This window comes from Phaseolus vulgaris, chromosome 2 (genome assembly GCF_051622355.1).
Source record: "Phaseolus vulgaris cultivar YP4 chromosome 2, ASM5162235v1, whole genome shotgun sequence".
NCBI classification, from domain to species: domain Eukaryota; kingdom Viridiplantae; phylum Streptophyta; class Magnoliopsida; order Fabales; family Fabaceae; genus Phaseolus; species Phaseolus vulgaris.
The window spans coordinates 42998462-43025150 of NC_143499.1; the positions used below are offsets into that span (position 1 = coordinate 42998462).

The 26689-nt window shown below is 31.8% G+C and overlaps 3 protein-coding genes across 4 annotated transcripts; 2 read left to right on the forward strand and 1 right to left on the reverse strand.

Moving 5' to 3' along the window:
- Positions 1-1035: 1035 nt before the first annotated feature.
- LOC137812289 (uncharacterized) lies at positions 1036-1858 on the forward strand. Its single transcript, XM_068614217.2, has 2 exons — positions 1036-1207; positions 1531-1858. Exons 1-2 carry the CDS (start codon positions 1103-1105, stop codon positions 1618-1620), a joined length of 195 nt encoding a protein of 64 aa, XP_068470318.1. The 5' UTR covers positions 1036-1102; the 3' UTR covers positions 1621-1858.
- Positions 1859-8462: 6604 nt separating this feature from the next.
- On the forward strand, positions 8463-13984 carry LOC137812290 (actin-related protein 3). The gene is made up of 9 exons (XM_068614218.2): positions 8463-8887; positions 9089-9548; positions 9965-10111; positions 10526-10618; positions 10806-10925; positions 11863-11973; positions 12196-12321; positions 12718-12816; positions 13363-13984. The coding sequence occupies exons 1-9, from the start codon at positions 8838-8840 to the stop codon at positions 13441-13443; spliced, it is 1287 nt and encodes a 428-aa protein (XP_068470319.1). The 5' UTR covers positions 8463-8837; the 3' UTR covers positions 13444-13984.
- A 6051-nt stretch (positions 13985-20035) lies between these two features.
- LOC137812294 (ultraviolet-B receptor UVR8) lies at positions 20036-23957 on the reverse strand. Of its 2 annotated transcripts, XM_068614222.1 has the most exons (7): positions 23668-23957; positions 22965-23004; positions 22571-22852; positions 22124-22473; positions 21651-22052; positions 20876-21260; positions 20036-20611 (listed from the first exon to the last, which is right to left on the reverse strand). In XM_068614222.1, exons 3-7 carry the CDS (start codon positions 22793-22795, stop codon positions 20369-20371), a joined length of 1605 nt encoding a protein of 534 aa, XP_068470323.1. In that variant the 5' UTR covers positions 22796-22852; positions 22965-23004; positions 23668-23957; the 3' UTR covers positions 20036-20368. The 2 variants fall into 2 exon arrangements, with proteins under 2 accessions (XP_068470323.1, XP_068470325.1); XM_068614224.1 differs by having other exon boundaries at positions 22571-23004; positions 23668-23894.
- Positions 23958-26689: the final 2732 nt, after the last annotated feature.

Genomic DNA, 26689 nt, shown 5'->3' on the forward strand with positions numbered 1-26689 from the left:
CATTTTTAATTTATTACTTTTTTATTTTTATTTTGTAAAAACTCATTTATTTATTCATTAATTATATTTCTAATTATTTTAAAAATTAAAAATATTTATTTTTTAATGCATTCAAAATTAAAATTATTAAAAAAAAATTATTATTTATTTATTTATTTTTAAAATGGTGCGGGAAATAAAAAATAAAAGAGTGCTAGATAGGGAAATAAAAACAAAAGGATGCTAGATAGGGAAATAAAAACAAAAGGGTGCTAGATAGAAAAATAAAGATATAAATGGTGCTAGATAGGGAACTGAGCCAAATTAATTTGTAAAAAAATCTTTAAAATCAAACTCGGAATTTTTTATATAGTTCATGATTTTATATTGAAAGTCTGTACTTAATATTTGACAATAACACGATTGCTTCACAGAAAAATAAATATTGAAATGAGTTGTTTGGCTTATTTATATAAAAGTAAATGTCTTTCAACTATAATCATATTTTTAATCAAATTAGTCATTTTTATAAAATAAAATTGTTTTTTTACTATAGGTTTCTTTTTATAAATTATAATACTACCAATCAATCATATATTTAATTTTTTAATTTGTATAACTTTTAAAATAATAATTATATAAAAATTATCATATATATAAATTTATGATTAAGTGGTACTTTTTACTATGAGAATATATCTTATTTATTCATTTATACAACTTGAGTCACTTAAAACGAAAATTCTACATGCAACTCCATTATTTTTTCTGACGCTCCATATTTAAAAAATATAAAAAGTAGTGATAATGAATTTTATAATTTAGAATGTAAATTTTGTATTTTGAATTTTATAATTATAACACAAAATTTATATTTTAAATTGTAGGATTCAAAATATAAATTGCAGGCCTGAACTAGATGCGAAAACAATGGGCCGAGCCTGGTACGCTGTAGTGTAATTGCAGGCCTGAAGCAGATGTGGTTTGGCATCAGTTGGGCCATAGAGTAACCACGAGGCCGAGAAAGCTGTGGATCACATATGAAAATAGCGTAGCAGAGATTTGATAACAAGGGGAAAAAGCTGAAACTAAATCGAAACAGAGAAGAAAAAGAAGAAGAAATATGGTGAGCGTGGCATCATACTTCGGGATGACGCTGGGTGCTTTCGTGTTCTGGCACTCCATGGAGAAAGTCCATGTCTGGATCGCTCTCCATCAAGACGAAAAGGTTCTTTCCCTTTGCTTCGTCGTTTTATTCTTCGTCTTTCTCTTAATTCCCTACTCCAATTTCATTCTTCGCCAAAGAAAACCCTAGATATAATCAAACAAATCATTTTATTATAATTTAATTTCATACTAGCTAAGTTTAATTTTATTTTAGGATTTCATTTCGTATATACATTGATGTGTTCCTATATGCTGTGCTGTGTTTGTATTTTCGCATTCTAATGAAACGCGCATTATTTTTTCGTGCGCCAAAGTTCTTGGATTTGTGCAACACTAATTTGTTTTTGCTTTCTTGACCCTCTTTCTGTTCATAATACGTTTCAGCAAGAGAGATTGGAGAAGGAAGCGGAGATCAGGAGGGTTAGAGAAGAATTATTAAAGCAGCAGGCCAATCAGAAGGATTCTCTTTACTGAATTCGAATATCTTGTAATTTTGCTGCCTTTTGCTTTGTAATTTCCTTCCAATGCTATGTCTTGTGCTCAAATAAAATATGCTACTCCTAGCTCTTCAAATTTAATTGCGTGGATTTCTAATGTATTCCTTTGCACACGCAATTGAATCATAAAATGCTTCGCGTGTTGGTAATTGTTGGAACACTTAACTCAGGTTATGAACCATATTTTTAAGCATTTCCATGGATTGTTTCGGTCATACTTGAACCTTTATTCTTCTTTGAAAGCATGAGTTTTGGAATTCAACCAAGTATTGGGTCGTATTATTAACTGACTGAAATAGAAGTCTCTAAACTCTGTAGTTTGTTCATCTGTCCTTGGTGCATAAATCATTTCCTGCTGCTGCTTCTCCTGAATTGTGAATGTGTTCTTACTTTTTCGACAATTCCCTTTGTCTGTGGTTAATTCTGATATACATGTATAATTGGACAGACTAGCTTGCTTAAAAATAAGTTGTAGAGTGGAGAATTAGTATCAAACCATTATCCGCTGCCCTTCTTTTGATCTCTTTTTCATACTTTTCACTTACAGAATTAAGGTTAAGTTGAGCAATAGAGGAATTATGAAGAGGCAATACTAACTGGAACAAGCAAGTGTCAAAAATGATTTACATGCTTTAACACTTTCCAAGGTCTTGACAATATTGCAACCTTGGGCAAGTACTCGGTGTGGAAGTAGAAGAACTTCTAGTTATTTTTTGCTGTCTAGATAGAATATTTTAAACAGAATAGCATGGTGCCACCATTGTGCTATGGCAGAGCATTACAGCTTCCAGTCACTACAGGGAACATCTAGCATCGCGTGCATAGATAGTGACTGAATTGAAGTAGATAGCACTGCTGTACCAACAAGTGGCAAAATCATTTTTTGGGTTACATTATGATTTCAAATTCTCTTTTTCAGAACCCTTAATTTTGACAAAACCCAGTAGCTCATGTTCATCAATCTTTGGCCCTTGTGTTTTCTTTCACTCTTCAAGTCAGCCATGTGCTTTCTGGCCCAAGTAAGCCCTTGAGTTTATGTTTTCCTCTCTGTTCTTGCCTGCCTCTGTTTACACTTTGCTGGCTGTTCTGTCCTTCCTGTGCCCTTATCAGAAAACCTTGTGGTATTATGAGTAATTGCCCCATCATTGTTATTGACTTTAGTACTTTTTACAGAATTGTGCATGGTAAATGTTGATGACTCCTACTACTAGTCAGTTATGCATTACATTTATGGTGATTGTTTGCTTAAGCTGTTGACTTTTGATTATTAATGATAAACATGCCATCATTTTAATTGATTTTTTCCTTTTAAATTTTTTTAGCATTAATATCAGTGTACTGTGCAGTATAAATTATTTGGATTGTATCTATTAGCCATCCTTTTATCCATGTCCCAGTTATGACATTTTTGGGGTTCACTACTCTAGGCTACTTGTGGGGATGGGCTGCTACTCTTGGCTCCGTAGTACTCAACAGCTAAATGTTTAAATTCAATCCAACGCCTGTATTGTTATGTTTGCTTCATGATACAGTTTGATTGTACTAAGTTGTTACTTGTAGATAACAACTAGAGTAGGAAACCACTTCCTGTCTGTGGTGTATATAGTCATGGCATGAGCTGATTGAGTTGTCTCATTTTCTATTAAAGGTCAGTGTTGTTAAGGTGAGGTAATTGCATTTAAATCATGTATGTAATTGGTATCTTTTGGGGATTTTACCTATTGCATGGCTTCACATATTTGTTATGTATATTCCTAGTTTCTGTGGAACAAGTAAAAATAGGATAATAGGTTTAGGGTTTGAGTTTTCTGGACAGTTCTATTAGCATTTTGCCACAGAATATTTCACTCTTTCCCCTTACTAGTGATAGTGATCAGTGATAGAGGTGAGGTGACACTCTCACTTTTTCGTTGTACAGTATTTGGCAACTATCTAGTATTTGCACAACACTTATTTCTTAACTTTTTGCATTTCCTATCGTTGGCTTTATTTCTCTCGTTCATTGCTCTTGTTATTCATCAGAATCAATGATGAACAAATCCCTTTGATTATGGAATTGCACTTGCACATTGTGTTGTATACAGGCTCATTGCCCCCTCAAATTACATTCTGCAACTAGTAATTCATTTATTTTCAAACCAACTTATTTGTTATAAATCAAGAGACCATAAATATGTATCGTCTGAAGCATATTTGTCACTTTACGGTTTACTGTCAATATGTGCTTTTTTTTCTTTCAAAATTTCAGTTTCATTGAATTTTGTGATTGTCATTTTGCGAAAGATATTATGATTATCTTTTAAGTAGACTTTAATTAAACAACTCATTATTACACTTAATGAAATAAAAACATGTCACGTAAGGAAACTAACTACATGCACTTTGCACTGTGAGCATGTTGGTAAAAACAGTAAGAATGTTGGTATCGGACTATAGTTAAGTATCACTAGAGTAAAAGTTAGAAGTCAATAAACTCGTCAAAGAAAATGTTGGTAAAAACAGTAAGAATTTTCCTTATGCATCAAGTGCCTACACTATTTACTCTTTTATTCATAAAGAACGCATTACGAGAAAGAAGGTTAAAGCTTGAGTATGCCATTGCTCAAAATTAAATTTTGTATAGTTTTTGGAAGCCACTAAATTTAAAATGTTTCGAAGAATGGAAATAATTTTTGGATATGGAAAAGAAAAATTCAAATTCAGAAAAAAATGTTGCATATAATTTAAAATTAGAAAACTAAAAATGAGTACTAAATTTTTTTATGAAAAGTTTTCCCTAGTTTGGTCTGCACCATATGCTATTTTTGCATCATGATGCACTTCAATCGGTAGGATAGTGTGGTTTGATGTTTTCCATCAACTATTGGTGTTCTCGTACAAAAAGAGTACAAACAGAGACTTGGTGTTATCATAAAAAAGAGACTGAGAGAACTTTTATTTGTGCTTTTGAGAGGACTTTTACCTGCTGAGTTGTGCCTGAGTCGATTGGTGAAACCCTTTTACTTCTATTGGTGAGTCAAGCTCCTTTCTCCATTCCACGTGCCCTCTCATTGGAAGAATATTTGCAAAAGATGTTCCACTCGAAGAATATTTGCAAAAGATGTTCCAACGCTCAAATAAATATTTAGTATTTGGTGTTCAATGTAATTAATGCGCGATAATGACGTATTTTTTTCTCGAAAATTGTGACTATTTATATGTTTATCATGAATCCATTATTGTTGGATCAGATTAGATTAAAGTTTGAATCATAATTAAAAACGAATTACTTAATATTTTCACTTAAACTCATTAATCTTCTTCTAATCTTAATCCATTTTGATTATGTTTCGATTCCGACCAATACTTGGAAATGGTTTTGTTAGTTGCCTCTTCTCTCAAAGGTGGTTAAAAAAACCCTTCAGTAAATAATAAAAACATAAATAATAATAATAATATAATTTTAATTTTTCATATCCTATTTTTTATATCTATCTTTCTGTATTTATATTTCTGCATTAAAATAATTTGAATATGGAAAGTGCAAACAGCTCAGGGCTGCCTGTGAAGACGTCATGTTCACGAACCATATCCCACGTTACACTTGTTATTTCAATCACAAAATAAAAAATATTGTATATATGGTTCAACGAAGTAAAATTAATTATTCAATAATGCACGAGATAAAGGAAAAATACTTAAAATGAATGAGAAGGCACACACATTTGTAGGATGATAATATCATGTCATTCCCATCACCAATATGCTCGTTGCAGTTAATGCAGTGGTTGTCCAACATGTTCAATAATAGCTTCTGGATGCAACAAAACAAAGCCCAAAAACATTATCAAATGTTAAAAACATTATTAGAAAACACGTTCAAATACTCTATTATTCTACATTTTATTATGATTTTCAGAAAAAAGTAAAGGGGTGACATAACCACCTCATCGTACTTAATGGATGAAGTTAGTAAAAATTGATACTTCAATTTGTGTCATGTATTTGTACAAAGCACTAATACTTTTATGATGACAGTAATTTATATAATTTTTTATTCTGACGATGTTTGATAAATGTGATTTTAATTTGGTTTCACACAATTGTAATTATATATTTATTACGTTTCAAGAATTTGAATACATTTTTTAATATCTACATGTCTATGTATCTTATTATTTTCAAAATATGTGGATCACCATAGGATACACGTTGTATTTAATATATATGTTCTATTATTTGTGCATTATAACTCAAAAGTTAACATCATTTGAAATTTTTTTGACATGATACATACGATTTATAAAAAGTTATTTTTAAACTCCTAAACACTTTCATTTCAAAAGATAAAGGTTCTTATGTATAAGAAATAATCAACACATGCATAATAAAAGTGTAACAAAAAATTACAGTGTTGTAATTGTAGTTTGCCCTCTATATGACTTTATATTTTAGAACTCTTCATCATTGTGAAGCAGTAATTTCGGAAATAAATGTAGATTTTCATATTTGTTGTTGTGACTGTGAACCTTGTAATTAAATAATATCTTGTTGTATATTTTTACGGGACTTTAAGTATTTTAACAAAAAAAGACTTTGTATATTCATGCTTTAACTTCGGATAGGTAATCTTAAAAAACTTTATATTATATACTTGAATAACTTGTATATATTTTGTGTGCTTGGATAATTAAAAAATATTTTGTGTACTCATTATAAGTTGAATATATTACTTTGTAATTTATTTTATATAGTAGAATTTGTAATTTTTAGACCAAATGACCGAATGGAAGAAAGATTGACAACATTATGAAAACCAAACTAAAATGAATAAATAATAAAATAATGAAACACTGTAGTAAAGTTCAATAAATAGGTTTAAATATATACAATATGTTTAATAATTGTAAGGTGTAAAGAGTAAAAGTCCAATTAAGTCAAAAGTTCAATAAGTGAGTACTACAAATAGGTGATCAACTTAAGAGGGAAGTAGAGTGAATTTTATCAGATAATTAAGCAAAATCGATTATGATTTTATTATCGGAGACCTTGAAGATACACACACCCGCCTGAGAGTTGATTATGAGTCCAGAAGCCGAAAATTGAACTTGATCAAATCCGACAACTGAGAGTCTATATTCTGCACCCAAGAACCAGCCCAAGCCAAAATCGGTGGATATTGTAGCCGAAAGCCCAAGTCAATACTGAGAAATCAAGAAGTTAAGGAAAAAAAATTGTAAGAAAAAAATTGTTTTATATAGTATAATACTTTTTCATTGGTATTGAAAAATTAAGTTAGAATATATAAAAAAAAAATCTTCTTATTAAACCTTCTTTCTACCTTCTTTCTACATACTTATATGTTGACTATCCCCTTCAAAAAAAGACATATAAAATAATCAAAAGACATCTTTATCTTATAATAGGATTTAAAAAAAAATTGTTTCATTAACTCTACTTAACTTTTTTCTTTCTAAAACTAGCTTACTATTTTTCAATAAATAAAATTACGAAGTGTGATAGTGACTTACTTGAATGTTGGTGTATGTGGATGAAGTTAAAAACTCAATCAAGGAGAAAAAGTTATAAATGAACAATGATTTGAAAACTTTATTTTTTAAGAAGACACCAAAATATTACAATATGCTTAAGAGATGAAAAATTTATGGCAAACCATATTTCCTTTGAATTTGAATTTCTTTGAGAATATGAGTGTTTCCATATAAAAGAGAGAGAAAACAAGGACAAAGTAAAAAAGATGTAGAAGAAAAAAAGTTAAAAAGTTAAAAAGTAAATTTAAATTTAACTTATTTTTATAAAATCAGGTTTGTAATAAGATGAAGTTTATCTTATTATATATTGATCTTATTTATATTAAGGATTTTCATGATAACTATTAATTAAAAAATAAAAAAATTCAACTATAATCCTTGTAATTAAGTTTCCAACTCTAACATCCATCGTCATTTATGTTCTCATATTTTTTTACCTTTTAACCCTTTCTTACTACCATATGTTAATCTTATTTTGTAATATATAAAAGATAAGAACAGTGAACATTTTGATTTGCAAAAAGCAAATATTAAACTTTCTAATATAAGAATAAATATATTAAGGTTAAGATGTTTTCTTGTAGCTTATGTTTTTAAATTAAAACCACCGACAATTTTTTTTTTTTTGTATTTTTGTTGATGGAGGTTGGTGTGAGAATAGAAAGAAAGCAAAATGTTGGCGTGTAAGAAGGAAACCAAAGCACTTTAATATTCCTTTTGGGTGGGACCGCTCAACAGGTGCTTCAAATCACTTCTCTTTACATAAACTATTTCATTTTTTACATCTAAGTTAATATTTTCTTAAGAATTATTTCATTCAATAAATCAATAGCCATTTTATTAGTTGGAGTACTATTGATGTGTGTTTTATGATTTAAAAAACATTGAACAAAATGTTTATAAGTATGGCATACAAGATTGATAATGACCAATTTGGAATACATTTTAGAAAATTTATTATGGAAAACACATTTTGAAAGTATTATATGCGTTCTAGAAATCTTATTCTAGAAATCTTTCTTAAAAATGCTTTCTGAAATTTCTGAAAAACATTTTTCAAAATACATTATAAATTTTGAATAGGAATGTTGTAAAGATTTTCAGAAAAACTAATTCGAAAGTTATTTAAAAAAGGGATAAAATTGTAATTTTGAATATTGATGGGTGCAGGAAGAACTTTGACGTGGTGTAGGGAGAAACATTCTTTGCCACACCTAGTACTCAACCCAAAATTATTGTTGCTAATTATTGAATTAAAATATAATGAGAATAATAATATAAAAGAAAAGGAAAGAGAAAGCAAGAAAGTGAGAGAGAGAAAAGGGTTAGGTGGGTTGTTGTTTGTTTAAAACATGTTTGTGAATGACGAAATGAAGTTAATGGGACCTGCGGCTTTGAGTTGAAATGGGTGCAGCAATCACCAACCATTCCCATTTCTCTATTTCCTCCTTTCACTTGGGATCAAAGTCTCTGTTACCATCATATTTACCTTTACTTCCAACTTCTTCTTCTTCATCTTCTTCTTCTTCTTCTCCTTTTCCCTCTTCCTTATTGCGCTCTTCACGACCATGATCCTCTGCCTCACACTCACTCTCACTCTCGGATCTCCCTCGCAGATCCCCTTTCAACGCTCACCATCACCACCACCGTTTCTCTCTTTCTCATGGATCTCTCTCCTTCGCGTCCAGCTGTAGTCATCGATAATGGCTCCGGGTACCCTTTTCCTCCATTTAAATCACCCATTTTTCTTCCAATCGTCATCCTGTGTTTTTCTCACTTTCAATATGTGGGCACCACGTGTTTGTTGTTATGCCCCACTGCGGTTTTTTTTTTTTCTTGTGACTTGAATTGTCTGCAATATTGGCATTCCCGAATTGTGTTTACCCTGAATTTGGAAATGGTGTTTTTTTTCAGGTATACTAAGATGGGGTTTGCTGGTAATGTCGAGCCATGTTTTATTCTTCCGACAGTGGTTGCAGTTAATGAGTCGTTTTTGAATCAATCGAGGAACCTTTCTAAAGGCAATTGGTTAGCCCAGCACAATGCCGGTGTAATGGCGGATCTTGATTTCTTTATTGGGGATGAGGCACTTTCCAAGTCTCGATCTAGCAGCACTTATAACCTCAGCTACCCAATTCAGCATGGTCAGGTTGAGAATTGGGATGCCATGGAGCGCTACTGGCAGCAGTGCATATTCAATTATTTGAGGTGTGATCCGGAGGATCACTATTTTCTCTTGACCGAGAGTCCATTGACTTCGCCTGAGAGTCGTGAGTATACTGGGGAAATCATGTTTGAGACTTTTAACGTACCTGGACTTTACATTGGTGTAAATTCTGTGCTTGCCCTTGCAGCTGGTTATACCACATCTAAGGTTGGTAATTATTAGTACATGGAAAAAAAGGAAAGTTATGTTGAATATAGAATTGGATGATTAATCTGAATGCTTTACATATTTAATATGATATCAGCAGCAACAAGTTTCGTAATTAAGTAAACACAGATTGCACAGGATGATTCATCAGCCCCCTGCAATTTGACACATTTGGATGCTTTCAGTTGAAATCATGAGAAATATGAACTGTTTTGGTTGTTTTGTATTATTACTACTACAATGACAATTTATCAACTCCCCTCATTATATTGAAATAAAATGTAAGTTGGTTATGCATAATTATATTTTCAACTTAATTACAGTGCCATATCAGCTATCAATAATTTTTCTTTCTTATTACATCTCTCTTATTTTAAGAATATTTTCCTTTTAAGCTGATCTGGAATTCTTCTTAGTGTGAGATGACAGGAGTTGTAGTGGATGTTGGAGACGGCGCTGCTCATGTTGTACCTGTTGCAGATGGCTATGTTATTGGTAGCAGCATCAAATCAATTCCTATTTCTGGAAAGGATGTTACTCTTTTTGTGCAGAAGCTCATGCGGGTAGGAAATCCTTCTGGTATATAATTAAAAGTTTATTGTGCTGGTATTGTTTCCATTTTTGAATATCTGTGAATTTCTGTAACCCTCTAGTTAAGGTTGAAGGATCTGACAAATTACCATTTGCATAGCTAGTGAAACCAATCATGTATAAACGGTAAATTATGGATGGAAAGGGTGTGATGCACTTATGAATCATGATAGTATAGTATTATTTCGACAATTTTAGTATTGAATAAGTAACAGTGAAATTTACTTATCTCGTGATTGAGTATGGAACTTATTTGTGTATTCAGGTATAAACTTTTGTTGAACTGACCGAGATTGTGATAACTAATAATCCATATCCAATTGTCAATCTGCATTTCTGCTAAGCCTGGTTCATGAACTGTGTTGTGTTGACGTTGCACCATGCAGGAAAGAGGAGAGAATGTTCCACCCGAAGACTCTTTTGAAGTGGCACGAAAAGTGAAGGAAATGTATTGCTACACCTGCTCTGACATAGTGAAGGTTGTCTTTAGTCCAATGCTTAGTTCTTTTAAAGAGTTTGTGCTATGCCTCTGCCATTAGTGTATTGAGTGTCAATTAAATCTCACTACTTTAAATTGCTTTTCTTTCTGGTGAATCAAGGGATGTAGCTATTGTTGTCTTTGAACTTATTAGTTTTCCTACATAACAACAGCTCAATTTCTCCCAGGAATTTAATAAGCACGACAAAGAACCAGCCAAGTATATAAAGCATTGGAGAGGCATTAAACCGAAGACAGGGGCACCATATTCCTGTGATATTGGCTATGAACGATTTCTTGGCCCCGAGGTTTGTTCTATGGCTTCCCTTTATATTTTCTCTATGATGGATACTTAATTATTAGGGGCCTGTGGATTGGATATTAATTGAATCAACTGGTAACTGGGATATTTTTTTGGGATTCCTACAAGATTATAGAAATAATTCAAAATTTTATTATCGGATCCATTCTCTAAATCAGTATGACGTATGAGTTAATGATGTACAATTCAGGGAAATTCAAAAGTGCCCAGAAATTCAAGTGTACCCTACAACCACCCTCCCCTCTCTTACTAACCTACTATTTATTCTACTAATTACTGAAAAGTTCGTTATAATTATACTCTAACTGCTCTGTGAGTTAGTTACTGCTGGATTTGTATCCCTATCCTTATCTCTATTCTTATGTCTTCTCACATACACTTTCCTAATTAGGGGTCTTGTATAAGATATATTTATACCTATTTTTAGTATGATTTTTACCTTGTGAATACCTAAACCTATCTCATGAACTAATGAATAATTAAATATATACTTTATAAGTTCCTCACTTCCTATCAATAATATCCAACGTAATAGAGGGGGGCTATCAAAGACATTTTTCCACTTCTCTTCAGAAGGTCAGACTTTTTTCCATATCCGTTGTGTTATTAAAGAGGTTCCAGAACTAGTGTGGCTAGGGGCAACGGAGGCTTAATTGCAGGCAGTTTAGAATGCTTCGGGTGCTTGGGTTTGAACCTGGGATGAACTGATAAAGTAGTATCCATGTCTAAGATTCTTGATATCATTCAGAAATTTATATCTATTGTTCCGCTGGAGTTGTTTCCTTAAACCACTGAAGAATAAACAAAAATGCGTAGTGCCTTGATCTAATTGTTGGGCTAATCCATGGGTTTAGTTTGGGTCATTATACGAACAGGGTCAGTCAAATTAACACATTTGTTTGTTTTCCCTATGATATCTGCAGATTTTCTTTAATCCTGAGATATATGGTAGTGACTTTACCACCCCTTTGCCAGTTGTAATAGACAAGTGCATTCAGTCTGCACCAATTGACACGAGGAGATCACTCTATAAGGTAAAGTACCTTGTCGACATGTATATTTTAAATTTTTAGTGAACCACTTTTATCATAAAATTAGAGATTTTCTTGGGCTCAATGATTAGCTTAGGGCATTTTTTGTTGTTGGCCAGATGGAATACAGTAGTTTCAAATGTTATATTAATCCACCACCACCTAGCTATGTTCTGAAATGATTGAATATTTTAACTCTTTTCTTCCTTTTCATTTTTATTTCAGAATATTGTGTTGTCTGGAGGTTCAACCATGTTCAAAGATTTTCACAAGAGGTTGCAACGTGATCTAAAAAAAATTGTGGATACTCGTGTCATTTTATCTGAAGCACGCTTAAATGGGGAGATAAGAGTAAGAGTTATACGTACCTTAAACCTCTTTAAATTGATCTTTATCTTCCTCTCTGATACAAGGATGAGAAATTCCTTAATATAAACCATGCTTGCTCTAGTTGTATGGACTAAACCAATCAACAACCAGTGCACCATAGGTTGTATTAAATAACGAAGTATTTAAATTAATCTTTCTCATGTAATTATTTTCCATTGAAAATAGTTGTGTTTTGGTTGTTCATTGGTTTGGTTACATAACTTGTGCTGACAAGGTCTACTCAACCCCCTTCCCCTGGCCTGTCCGCCCACACTTTCCTGTACAAAATTGTCTATTGGTGTATATAGTAAGGCCGGACTGCTATATATTTATTTCTTTGACCTTGGCATTACTTTTTTTTGCATTTGGAGCCTACAGTCGCAGCCAGTGGAGGTAAATGTAGTCAGCCATCCAATTCAGAGATTTGCAGTTTGGTTTGGAGGATCAGTGCTTGCGTCAACTCCTGAATTTTTTACGGTACGTTTCTGACAGTTTATTTTTTATTTATTTTTTTTTGCGTGGGAGGGGGTTTAAGAGATTCACTGTTTACATTCCATAAGCTAGCAGTTCGAGTTGGATCCTACACTAAAATCCCATATTTTCAATATGGGACGCAAGTCCCATTCCTTGCAATTTGATCCTAACATCCCTCCTCGCTCCACAACCCCGAGCCCATGCCGGCTGGTTTTAAGTGAGTTCTGTAGTTAGTTGTCAATGCCTCTTTCTCTGGCATTAATAACCAGGATTTTGTACGCTCTACCATATGATTGCTGAATTTATGATTGAATACATGTTAACAAAATGCATGGTCTGTTTGTTAAGTTCAGAAACATAAAACTTGAGCAGTGTAAAAATACGACTGGGACTTTTTTTTTTTGCCATCCCTGTGGATTGCCAAGTGTTTTCTTGTGATAATGTCATTTTCCTAGTGAGTATTCATAATTTTTTTTGTTTCTTTAATCCTTCCGATAAATTTCAAAGCAAAATTAGCCCAAGTTTTACAATTTCTGGTCCAATGTGCAGGCTTGTCATACAAAGGCAGAATATGAGGAGCATGGAGCAAGCATTTGCCGTACAAATCCTGTTTTCAAGGGAATGTATTAATGCAGCGATAGTTGATGAAGGACGCAGTTATTTGATTAGACAGTTGAATGAATGCCTGGTTGTTTTGATCTCCAATTCACCTTCTGATCTTTCTTCCCACCTATATTCAAGGTGGTGGTGGAAGTGAGTGTAAAATATGTATATTAAGCGAACACATGCATTTGTTTTCATTCCAGCACTCTCCCTAGGCAGTCAGTTTCACTCGGTTATTACAGTTGCCAGGAGGTCCAGGCGGTACTTTAATGGCTAGATAGAAACTGATCTTTGACAATACTGGCTCAGCTGAATTTGCAACTTTTGGTGTTCAGCTTAGAATCTGATGAAGTTCTGCATTTTTTGTCATTCTTTGTTGGGACTAAATATTCCATCGAGTACTTTTCTAGGTCACAAGTCAAATTCGTTTTTATTGAATTGTAATAAGCACCAGTGCAGGTTAGATTTGTGTTTACCGTAATCATATATTTTTGCATTTTTGGGGTACATATTGTACAATTTGTATTTTGTTTACTGATGATCAAAGCTAGAAATAATTCTTTTGTCACGTTAACTGTTCCTGATTCCTGATGTACTTCAGGTAATGTGAAACTATTCTCCCTGCATTTTAATATAGTAAGGCTCAAATAATGTTTTAGGTACTCGTAAATTTGTGAATGCTGTATATATTCCTTAAGCGATTATGTGAATGCCTTAACTGCAATATGTTTTTAATTTAAAACTATTTCAGTTAGGGTTTTCATATCTTATTTCATTGAATATGTATCTAATTTTGTTAAATCTTTCATATTCAATCATCAAACACAGAAATTTGATAGAAATAATACAAGTATTTTTTTTAAAATTATTTATTAAGAAAAAAAAGGGTAAATCAATAATGTATACAAACAATGTAGATTCTCTCTATTTTTTTTATCAAATTGATTATTATTTTCCCTTAATAATGATTTGAAAAAATACTTGTATTTCTCAAAAAAAAATTAAAAATTAAATACATGCTGAAAACAGACTCTGAAGTGGCCAGTAGGAGAACTTCACGTGGTGATGCATCAGGGAAGAAAAACTTTGGTTAACGTTATTGTAAAATATGATTGTGTTCACATTTAGTAAAATGACTTTTTAGTTAGAAATCATTGCATAATTGTATGGGTACATGTATAAATTAATTAATTTAAAAATTATTGTGATTGTGCTCAGAATAACAAAAAACAATGGGTGAATAACTACGAAGACAATTATTCCATTTTTATTGTTTCTTGAAATTTTAGGTGGCATAATTTTTAATTATTGTGTTTATATTTTGGTGAAAAAAATGTGGGTATAGTTGTGAAATGTAGTTAATCTGGGTTGAGAATTTGATTAAATGAGTAATGTAAGAGAGTGGTGAATGACATACAAATTAATGTTTGTGTTAACATAGTAAAAGATGGTTAAGTGTGGTTGACCTTTCGTAAAATGATTTTTTATAATTTAAAATTCATAGGTTTGACTTAAAAATGATATAGTTGTAAAAGGTGGTTAAGTGTAATTGACAATTGGTAAAATGATTTTTATCATTCAAAATTAATAGATTTTGACTTAAAAAATATAGAGGTGAATAAGTTAAGAATAACAATAAGTTTTCATGAGATTAATGATCCAATTATCATTCATTATTGAGACTTTAGGTGACATAATTTTATGAATTTGTGTATTGCATTTTGGTGAAAAACACAATTGTTAACATAATTATCAAATATGATTAGCTGTGCACACCATAGGGTACATGAGTAAATTAATTACAAAATTATGGTGATTTCCCTCATAATAAAAAAGCAGTGAATGAATTACATAGGAAAAATAATGATTCATATTTTATTGTTTATCTTGATTGCATTCTTAGGTGGAAAAAAATTGCGAGTTAACATAATTGTGAAATATGGTTAACTGTGTTAAAAATTTGGTAAAATGATTAATAAGAAATTATGGTTATTAATGTAAGAATGATAAAAAGTAGTAAGTGAATGACATGAAGTAAATGTTTTAATTTATTAGTGGTAATTATAAATTTGTGTGAGATAATTTAATTCATCATGACACTTGAGTTATACAAAAGTATGATTAACAAAGTTATAAAATATGATAAAATGTGTTGATAAACTGATTAAATAATCATTGTAGTTTGATAACCACATGATGTTGACCTAAAAATGACTTCAAAGTATTAGATTGACTTCTGCACTAAGTAAATTTTAATTCTTACTTTGAAGGCATAAGATCAAATATTTTTGTTGAAGATAACATTTTTCGTGGTTGAAAAAAAGATTTTTGTTGAAGATAACATCGTACCTTACCGGAAAAATATTAGATTGAGATAAATGTGATTAAATATATTGTACAAAGGTTAAGACGATATTTAAAAGTAATGGAAAATTTAGGATTTAGGGTTTTACAATTTCAATTCCTAAGCTTTGCGCTTGTTTTTTTTCAAATTTTTTTCAACATTATATAATCCCTAACCCTAATACAGTGTAAGTGTACGTGTATCATTATTCTATTTAAAATCAAACTATTCTTCTTAAGGAGGCATTGATTTATTACGTTAAGGTTATAAAGAATCACTGGTAATTTTTCTCGAAGTTACATTCCTGTGTTTATACATTTTTTTTATTCTCATTCTATGGGAGTGAACAGATTTTATCAGCATGAGAAAGTGAAAAGTTTTTTTTTTCTAATTCTATCATAACTTCTATGTTTCTATTTTTAATTATTTAAAATTTTAAATATATTTTCAGAAATATGAAAAGTTAATCAAACAACTATTTATTACTAATTGCCGTTAATATAAACCACATGGTATTTTAACTACAATAAAAAATTGTCAATGTTGAATAAAGTTTTCATCAAGTATACTTATGAGATAAAATCAAACTTGTCGTGCACGTTTTTTCCTTTTTAAAATCATCAAAACTTTTCATAGAAACTAATGATTGATGTTTGAAAAAAAAATGTACAATTATTGAAGCTAGTAACATTATTCTATGAGATCACTCAATATGCATGCGTGTGTACTGTAATTTGTTGACGACTACCTACCATGCAAATTTGTGTTTTCCCTAATCAATGTTAGTTGGGTATTTTATTACATTAAATTAAGGATGGTCATAAAATACTGATTAAAAATTTAAAATAAAAATACATTTATAACGTGAAAAAAATGTTTAACATTTACTTTTACATGTTATCAAAAGTATTTTGAAAGGTATATTAAATATCCCTAAGATTATTTGTGATCAAGATCCAAAATAGGATAAATATACAAAATAAGATATTTTGATCCCAAGAAAAAAAGAAAACTACTCTCTCAAGATTACAAAGGTAGAATATTTTAGTCCTTTTAACATTTTAAGTTATTTTTTTAGCGATTAAGTTTGATTTATTAATTACTTTGTTAGGAATGAAGTTGATATAATCCTCATTTTGATGTACTAATCATATTAACAACAAAAGACTGCTACGAAAATATGTAATGCAATTATCAAAGTAAAAGTGCTTAACATTTGTTTGTTTTGTTTTTCTCTTAAAATGCCATTAAAATATATTTTAATCAAAATCAGATAATTAAAATACTTCATGATAATGTTTCAAGAAGAATAAAAATTATCGTCCAATTAAAAATGTTCACTTAACACTCAACCAAATACGTGAAAAAGGAAGATTATTTCTGGTTATCTTTATCACGACAAATCAATTTAATATTTGTTTAAAACGCGTGTATCTTTTACAATCCTGTCAAAATTGAATAAACTTATTATAAAAAGGATTATTTAAATATTTTAAACGCTTGTCTCTTGCATATGAACTCGAATTTTTTTAGTTAAAATAAAATAATTACCAGTTTAATATTAATTATTCTGTATATATATATAGTATAAAAATTAAAAGTATTATAATTGCATGTTGGATGTATCTTTACATGCAAGACGCAACCTCTCCAGCTACACAATGACATTTTATAAGTAGAAGGCGGCGGCAACAGCAGCGGAGGCAACTCCGGCGATGGCGGAGAAATATATGGGGTAGGCCGCGGCGGTGGTGGGAGCAGTATCACCACCCTTCGCGTTGGCGAAAGCACCGGGAGGCACGGGTCCACCAAGGGGTGCAGCGACGACGCCGTTTAATGCGGCTCCGCTGCCGATTGCTCCAATGCTGTAATCATCATCGTCATAGTCTGCGTCGTTGGAATCAGCTGGTGCTGCCGTCTTATCAGCCGCGGAGGCGAGGCCAACGACGGCGAGCATGAGGAGGGCCAGAACCACAACACGGCATGCACGTGCCATTTTAAAAAAAATAATAGTAATGAATTAAATTAGGGTGTGCAGGTTTTCTCTAAAGAAAGGAATTAGAGAAAGTCTGCACGGAATAATATTAACTCTAACGTGTTGTGGTTCCGTAAAAGTCATGAAGAGGAGGGTTCGTATTATAGGGTACGAAACGGGGTTACGATGTGTGAGGGAAACCGTTTGTTACGGTACAGTTTAGGGGTTTTTGGCTACTTACAGTTAGGAATGTATGGTTTGTGGTTATAATTTATAACGGAATTAAACTAATAATGATGATAAATAAGAAAAAAAATTTATTCTATAAATATCTTTCAAATTGATTCCAGTGGTTCTAAATATTTTTTTTTTCAAACTAACATTTCTTGCAAATTTTATCAAAATGGTGCAATTTAGTTTTAGTATTACAAATAGGCAAATGTGAAAAAAATTATAGAAATGAGATTTTTTACATAAACAAACGTCAATTAAATTCATTAATCTGCCACTTTTTTTTAATTAAAGTTGTCAACACTTGCAGTTTAAATAAATTGTGAATAAAACTGGACATGGATTCACAACTTCAATGTATTTTGTCTCAATTAAAATTATTCGGTTGACAAGTTCAATTGTTTTTTTTTTAAATAATTAATATGTTTTAAAATTAAAAAATATATATAATAATAATTTAAAAATTGTTTAGAATTACATGAAGTGAATAAGAATATTGTGAAAATTTTTATTTTATTGATAAATAATTTTAAAAAATCAAAACTAAATTTTGCTTTGACAAAAAACAAAATTACCTTAAATTAAATTAAGTTGATAAAAATATGTTGTGTAATAAATGTAAAATATTTAGTACTTTTTAAATATTGTTAAAATTAAAAATAGTTTTGTAGTTTAAAAAAAATAAAATTATGTTCGTGAAGTAGTTTTATTTATAAAAAAAATGGATAACATTAAAACAATATTTATAAAATGATAAATAAGTATAATTTATTATAAAATAGAAAAGTAGGAAAAATTGTCATCTATGAAAAAGTGTCATATGGTAGTCTTATTCGTTGTCGTTTTGGGGTCGTTGTTCGGATGAAACTTTAGGAGGGGTGAAGGTGAAATATCATCGTCACTGACTTCGACTTTATTGTTCTCACTCTGATTTTCGAACATCTATGAAAATATTGTTCATCGATAATACTTATGAATCATGTTATGAAAATTCAATCAATAAAAAAGAGAGATTGTTTTTAAAAGGCACGTCAAAGAATTAATAGAAGAAGCTTCTTTCATCACTGCATAAGTTTTTAATGTTTTTTTTTTCTATTCCCTTCCTTCAATCACAAGGTCTTTCTTAATTTTCTTGGGCTTATAGTTCTTTATTGTAAGATATTTTGACCTACTCCCACCTTCAACATTAATGAGATATTATGAGTAATAAAAAGAGTTCCTCACACAACATCTCCCATTTTAACCTCCAAATAATTTTCCTCTTATTTATTGTTCAAATTAAAATACATATATTATGTTTTACTCTTTTATAAGAACAAATTCTTAGACTTCAGAGTCTTCCTCCAAAGCTCAAGTTCAGCATTCCTCCATTAAATTTATATCATTAAAAAAATATATGCATTTATTAATAAGTTTTTATGTAATTTTATCCTTCTAGAAAATTCCTTACTCTTGCTTTTAAGACTCACAATAGTTACATTATCGTACACGCCATGTACAACCTCAATTCACTATCTCTGATGCGACATCTTCTTTTAATCTAAACTTAATTACCCTTTTTTTAACAATTTCTTTTCTAATATACACCATTTTAAATATCCCCTCTGATTTTAAATACAGGAACAAAAAATGTTCCTCTACTTACCTACCATTTTTTTGGTACTTCAAATTTCGCCAAATAACTTAGCGGAACACAACTTTCATTATAATACAAAAAAAGACCAACAAATTTACAATTTTCATCGTCAAAGTCTTAAAAACTTCTTTTATATCTCAAACTTGAACTCTATGTACTATAATAAGCAAAATTTTGATCATGATCTATAAACAATTTTTTTTGTTTCATCATCCATAATGGCACGTAATCCAGATATTTTTTTTTTCTTTTCCTAGTTTTGGCAAGCTTATATATTTTACGTTCTCCATTTACTATCTTAAGATCTCGACAAATTGTTTCAAAAACTTTAGATCTTACCTCACAACTTGTCTCTTTTTCAATCACTTCAATACTTTGCCTAATTTGATTTTAGATGAGATAAATTCAATGATTAAATAAAGAGTCAGTGGTGTCAAGAGAATCGCAAATTAGTAGATTGAACCAACTTTATCTAAGCAAATGATCCTAGGATAACTAAAAAAGTCAAGACAACTGAGGTGTATATGAACCTTCACCATTTTCAAGTATCATAATCTAGTTGAAGCATATAAGATTAACGTTAACAACATCAGAAGTGGCTGTTGGTGAGGCCCCTGTTATCTGTTGCCTAGCTTGGACATTGTCGATGCATTCTTTGATTCTATTTACATAATAAACAAGGGATTAAAACACTAAATACTGTGCATGGTGAGCATAAATTAGAGTATGACACGGTGTAAAGAATTGCAATACACCAACCACACAGTTAACCAAGATCAATATCAAGTCGCTCTGGCTTTCCTCTTTCAGTGTGGTTGGCACCAAGCTCTACACCTAGTTGTCCTTTGTCCCCAGCCCCAAAGGCATACAACTTCCCTGATTCAGTTAAGGCAAAGGTATGAGCATTCCAATATATGGAATTGGTCAGACTAATCTGCACCACCTTTTCATTGATCTCTTTCATTGAACTCACAAGCTTTGGACTTAACACATTTGCATGCATGTCTCCCTGCACAACAACAAACATAAGATTAAACTTTCATACAATGCATTGTAGTCACCAACATAAAATTAGGTTTCTGATACTTGTGCCTCGGTTCTATAGGCATTTTACAAGCAAATGTAATCCATATTGCATAATAACCAGGTCTTAACAACGGGAGCTTGGACTGTCACATCATGATTGCACAAATAAAAGGAAGGCAACTTCCTTTTAACCAAGCCAAACAAACAATTCACAAATAAATACAGTGCAAGGCATGAGCAAGCAGACCTGTTCATTATTCTCAGGGTTATGGCCAAGACTGGCAGATTCTCCACAACCAAATGAATACACATCACCATTATCAGCCACTACAAAGGTGGTGTAATCTCCTGTAGCAACATGAACTGCTTTGACATCTCTCAACTCTTCCACCACCTTAGGTACAGATTCACATTCTTCATTACCATGACCCAAGCAGCCACAACGACCCCAGCCCCATGTGCAAATCCGGCCGTCCTGCCCCACCACAGCTGCATGCCAAGCACCAGCCGCAACCACCTTTGGCTGAAGGTTTAACACTTGGAATTGTTCGATCAAACGAGGATACTTCTCATCAGTTTTTGAGCCATGGCCAAGCTTCCCACCCAAACCACACCCAACAGAGTAGACAGACCTATTAAGATTTCAGAAAAGGATCACATAATCAATCAATAAACAAAGACGCGCAGACACACATAGTCATTACAATTAAAATGAAAGGTAATGTAAAATCTAAAAGAATAAAAATCAGCAATGCTTAAGCACTTTCATAAATCTTGAAGTTGGGAACTTACGATGAAAGTACATGTAGACAATTAAAGAAAACAGTATGGAAGATATATGGTTTGCCATTAGAGGAATAAATCATAATACAAAATATTCTCTTTTCGATCTAGCAATATGCATAGAAAAAATAATGATGGAAGAGTGCCCAACTTGCATCAATGATATAACTCTCAATTCTCTTCTTGCCAAAAAGGAATTCCAACAGTTAAGAGAAGGAGAAAAAAAAGATGAAGCTCACATTCCACTTGGTTGACAAACCAAACAAAGGAGGTAGCAGAAACCGGCAGCTATCTGCACTACTGGCATGTGCTCCAGAGCTCCTAATAAAGGACGAGGTTCCACATCATTAGGATCTGTATGGTGGCAGAGTTTTCCATCACTACCCCAAGAAAAAGTATAAACCCTGCCTTCTCTTGACAATACGGCTGTGAAAAAGTTTCCAATTGCAGCTTGCACAACAAATATGTTTTTCAAAGATTCAACTAACTGTGGAGCTGTAACCATTTTAGATCCTTGAATTCCATTCTCAGCTTCACCAAAAGAGTCTTTCCCAAAGGCATAAACCTGCCCAAAATCACTGATTAACATTGTTCTCCCTGTCGCAACAGTAGCTTGTATAATCCGGATGCCTTGTAAAGCTCTGCAGCATAATGGAGTTATGTTATCCTCAATTCAACAAGAACTGTGGAATGCAATAACTAAAGTTCCAACCTGATTGGTCGAGGTTGCCATTCCTCTTTAGTTGTACCATGCCCAAGTTGTCCTGAACTATTGGACCCAAATGAATAAACAACCCCTTTTGATGTCACAGCAATGCTATGACCAGGACCTGCTATTGCCTGTGATTTCTCTCTTCTGCAACATGCTTCTCCAGCCATCAAAAACCTCAGAACCAATTTCCAAGAACCACCACATCTTTGCTTCAAATCTTGCTGTTGTTCAGTCGTCATTGGCTTAAAAATGGCTCTCTTCTGGCACATGTCCAATGCAGCAAGCTCTGACAAGGACAAATCGAAATCCGGAGCAAAGTTTGCCGGCTTCTTGAAGAAGGAGCATGTTGCCTAAAAAATACACAATAAAAAAGAAACCAACAGTATTAGACTTAGTAATTACAATTAATTAATTAAGAGCTGAAATGCAGATAAGCACTGCACTTGCCTCAAGTTTAGCAAGGTCTTGAGGATACAAGCTACATGATGTAAGGACATGAAGGACAATTGAAGGATTAGCAGACAAGGGAAACTCTCCTGGACTGGAGTCCCCAAAGCAATGGCGTAGTTGGCGCTGAAATGTAGGCAATTGTGTGGCAACAATGGTAGTAATTGGCTGATCAGGGATGTTATGGTATTGTATAGTTGGGGTTCCACTGGTAGTGGCATCCATGGGCACTGCCAACCTTATACAGTGCCCAAACACAGCAGAAGAAAGGATCTAACACTTCTGGGAATTATGAAAATATGTGCAAATGCATTACTACATTATTTAATTTCTATTTCTCAGTTTATAGCATCTGAAACTCTACACATTGTTCTAACTTGTAACAAGCATGTACCTCAAGAATGTATTTGACTAGCAAATCTCAGGTCTCAAACCTACAAAGAAAAAAAATATACTTATAAAAGAGAAACAAGTTTAGTTTTTTCTAATGCAGTTGAATTACATGATTGTCTGTCTCTATTCACAACAGCACTATATAAATCAAAGACACCAGAAGGCAAGAATTTAGTCATGAAACTTATATACCACAATAAAAAAAAATTTGACCGATCGTATAATTGATTAAGGGTGAAACCTTATGATCAAAATTGAGGATCCAAATAAAGTGATGGAATCCAAAGAAGAAATCTTTGAGAATTACACTGTTCCCAGATTATGGGATATTCTACAATCATACACCCAAAAACAGAAAACTAAAAAAGGAAAAAAATTTCTGATCAAAGTTGAAATAATCGCATCAAAGGTTGATCATCCCAATCAAAATGAATCAAATTGCAAAATACCCTCTTCCATACGGAAATCAAACATCCCTTTTTTTTTGTTGACTTTCCCAGATCAGGGAATCACAAGTAACCCAATGAACAAGTACACTTGCTGGATACGCAACCAGAAAAAGGGAAAAGCAACAAAAATTAAAAAGAATAAGGAATCAAGGGAAGGGAGAGCCGAAAATAAAACATGGTAAACAAGTTTTGGGTGAATGGAATTCATTATGATCGTTATAGATCGAAACAGAGACACGTGGAAGCGGTGATTACTTATGAGAGGGATCAACAGCGATTCCTCAAACCGAATCTTCACCATCGGTGCAGAATTGTGGAGAGAGTTGTGAAGTTTTTTAAATGAAGGAAAGATCAAGTGAGTATATGATCAAATGGGCAAGAGCTGAAAATCAGAGTGAGAGAGAGAAAGAAAGAGAGTTGAGGTTTTGTATAGCTTTTGAGAGTGAAATGGATGAATCAATAATTTCTTGTTTCTGAAATGCAAGGGTCTCTTTTATCTCTCTTTTATTTATATGATTATTGCTAATGACGATGTGGTTATGATTGTTGTTACTCTTAAGTCACACCAATTTATTTAATTCTACAACCCATTTGCAACTAAAACTATCTTAGTGTAATTCATCAATATATTTCATTTTTTACTTTATTCTTTAAATTTTACAAATTCTTTTGAATTAATTAACTACCCACAATAAAAAGCTACCTGTTATAAAATTATAAAAAGATATTTGTTTATTTTATAAATATATTTTTTCATAAATCTAAAAATAATTACATAAAAATTATTTATTTTATTTTTTATCAAAAAGAGAAAATGAATACACGTGTAAGCAGATGTGTTTCCACCAAAGAGAATTTTAACTATTAATGTATGGTTTAATTACCAATTATATCTTTATTAATATAATTTATTTCATAACTATTTTTTAAAATTTAATGAACTATTTATAATAAAAAAATTACCCATAATAAAATTATTAAAAAAATATTTTATAATTATTTTTATAAATGTATTTTTTATAAAAAAATTTAAAAAATTATGATAATTTTTTTAATTTTGTTATCATAATTTTATTAGTAGTTGATTCTTATTAATAGGGATATGACTTGTTAGTTATTAACTAGAATGATTTAATAAATTAATTATTAATTAGATTGAGTAAAACTATTCAAAATCTTGAATAATAAAAAAATATTTATTAGTGTTCTCGCCGTCCATCGGATTACGAATGAGTTCTTCTTGGTCTCTTTTTTAGTACTCGATCTAGCAAGACGCTGGTATAACTACCTCCAAGCTTTAGCGAACCGTTCTTTTGGGATGAGGGGGGTTCCACCTGTGATTACACTACGACGCTCAAGTCAGTAAGAACACAAAATATAGTGTATATAGTGGAATATATTGCAAAGGTGCAAGTTGATATACTCCTCTAGGTGGTTGTCTATTTATAAGCCTTCATGAGCTTGAATTTTTGACTCTGGTTCCTTTAGGCATCAATGTGTCATATTATGATAACTTTACATAAAATCTGAATATCATATAATATAATCGAAGTATTTATGTAATATAATAAGGGATATTAGGCAAATAAGTTAGGGCATTTATGTGATATAATCAGAGGATATTTATAGTGTAATAAGGAATATTGCGTCAACATTTATAGTGTAATTAGGAATACTCTGTTTAGCATTTATAGTATAATCAGGAATCCTGCGTTTAACATTTATAGTGTGATCTGGACGGACTCTGATGAGCCTCTCAGTGGTATGGAGACACGGGTAGCTCGGCTTAATTCCTAGCCATTTATCGGGACGGTACACAACCCCCAGCCTTGAGCCAAGCCTGCTAGGTGCAAAGGCTAACGTCCGGTCTGATAGTGAGGTTGGTCGGCTTAATTCCTACTTAATGAGTGTGGTAAGCTCGACTTTCATGCAAGTAGGACACCTAAGTCGATCGGTTTTCTCCCAACTCCTGAGCCTGTTATAGGCTTCATTTTTTACGCAAGTTGGGGATCGCGTCGGTTGGATTTCTCCCCACTCTTGAGCCTGTATAGGTTTCATTTTTTATGCAAGTTGGGGACCGCGTCGGTCGAATTTCTCCCAACTCATGAGCCTGTTATAAGCTTCATTTTTTACGCAAGTTGGAGATCACGTCGATCGATTTTCTCCCTAAAAGACCATTTTTTTAAATTTTGTTCAAAAAATTTCCCTTAAATAAATTAATTCAAAGAAAAGTTTGAATTACTCGTTTTTTTAAAGAATTAAAGTTTTTCTTTTAAGTTCAATTCATTCCCTTTTAAACTTAGTCCATTTTCTCAACGATTATTAGCTATGATTGTTGAACTTAATCTTAAACTGAAACATATGAACATTAAGATTCATTCCAGTAGGAAAACTTAGAAGAAACCATCTATATAAAGTAACTAGAAAGATTTTAGGAATGAGACAGAAAGGATATGTATGGTCTGATAAATCTCGAAAATAATGGAACAAGATGTATGATCTTAAAAGAACTAACTTTGAAATTTAATTTGTTTAAGAGTAGAAGTAGTTAAAATGACTTGAACCTTGAATATTTTATTGTTAAAGTTAAAAAGCTTATAAATAGTAAAATTAATTATTCAAACTTCATTTTATAAAAATCATCATTTCTTTAAAAATAAATATTTGTTCTTCTCTATAGATTTATGAGTTAATCGTTCATTTTTTTTTTCAAAATTTGAACCTACAATAATGAAGCTAGCATAGAATAGAAAATATCCATTTGATCATAATTTCATTTAGAGTAAGTTCTTTTTTATTTTTTACTTGGGTTGTTTATAAGCAACGTAATTTACATGAATTTTGAGGTACAAAGATAAATTTTTGCTAGTCCAAGGTCGTAGTGGTATCTTCAGTTTGATTATCAAAGTTTTATGTTGTCTTATTTGAGTTTATTGTGTGAGCCAGACCGTTGAAGTTTCGTCGGGATAACTAGATTTTTGGCTAAGAGAAACTATTAATTATGCAAAAAAAATGTATATTTGTGTTTTGCACAGGTCTTTGGTGACCATTTTGTTCGCCTAATGAAATTTGATTTAGTGAAAACCCGAAAGTTTTATTTGTTGGGAGACCGAAAAGTCACTATATGAGTAGACCTTTGGTTGAGCAAGCAAAATGGTGGTTAGACAAATTTATACATGTGCCTAATTCGCCAATCGAGCATAATGGTGGTTAAAAGAGACAATGTTTTCTAGACTATGAAGAAAATATGTTTGTAAATGGTTTTAAATCTAAAAAT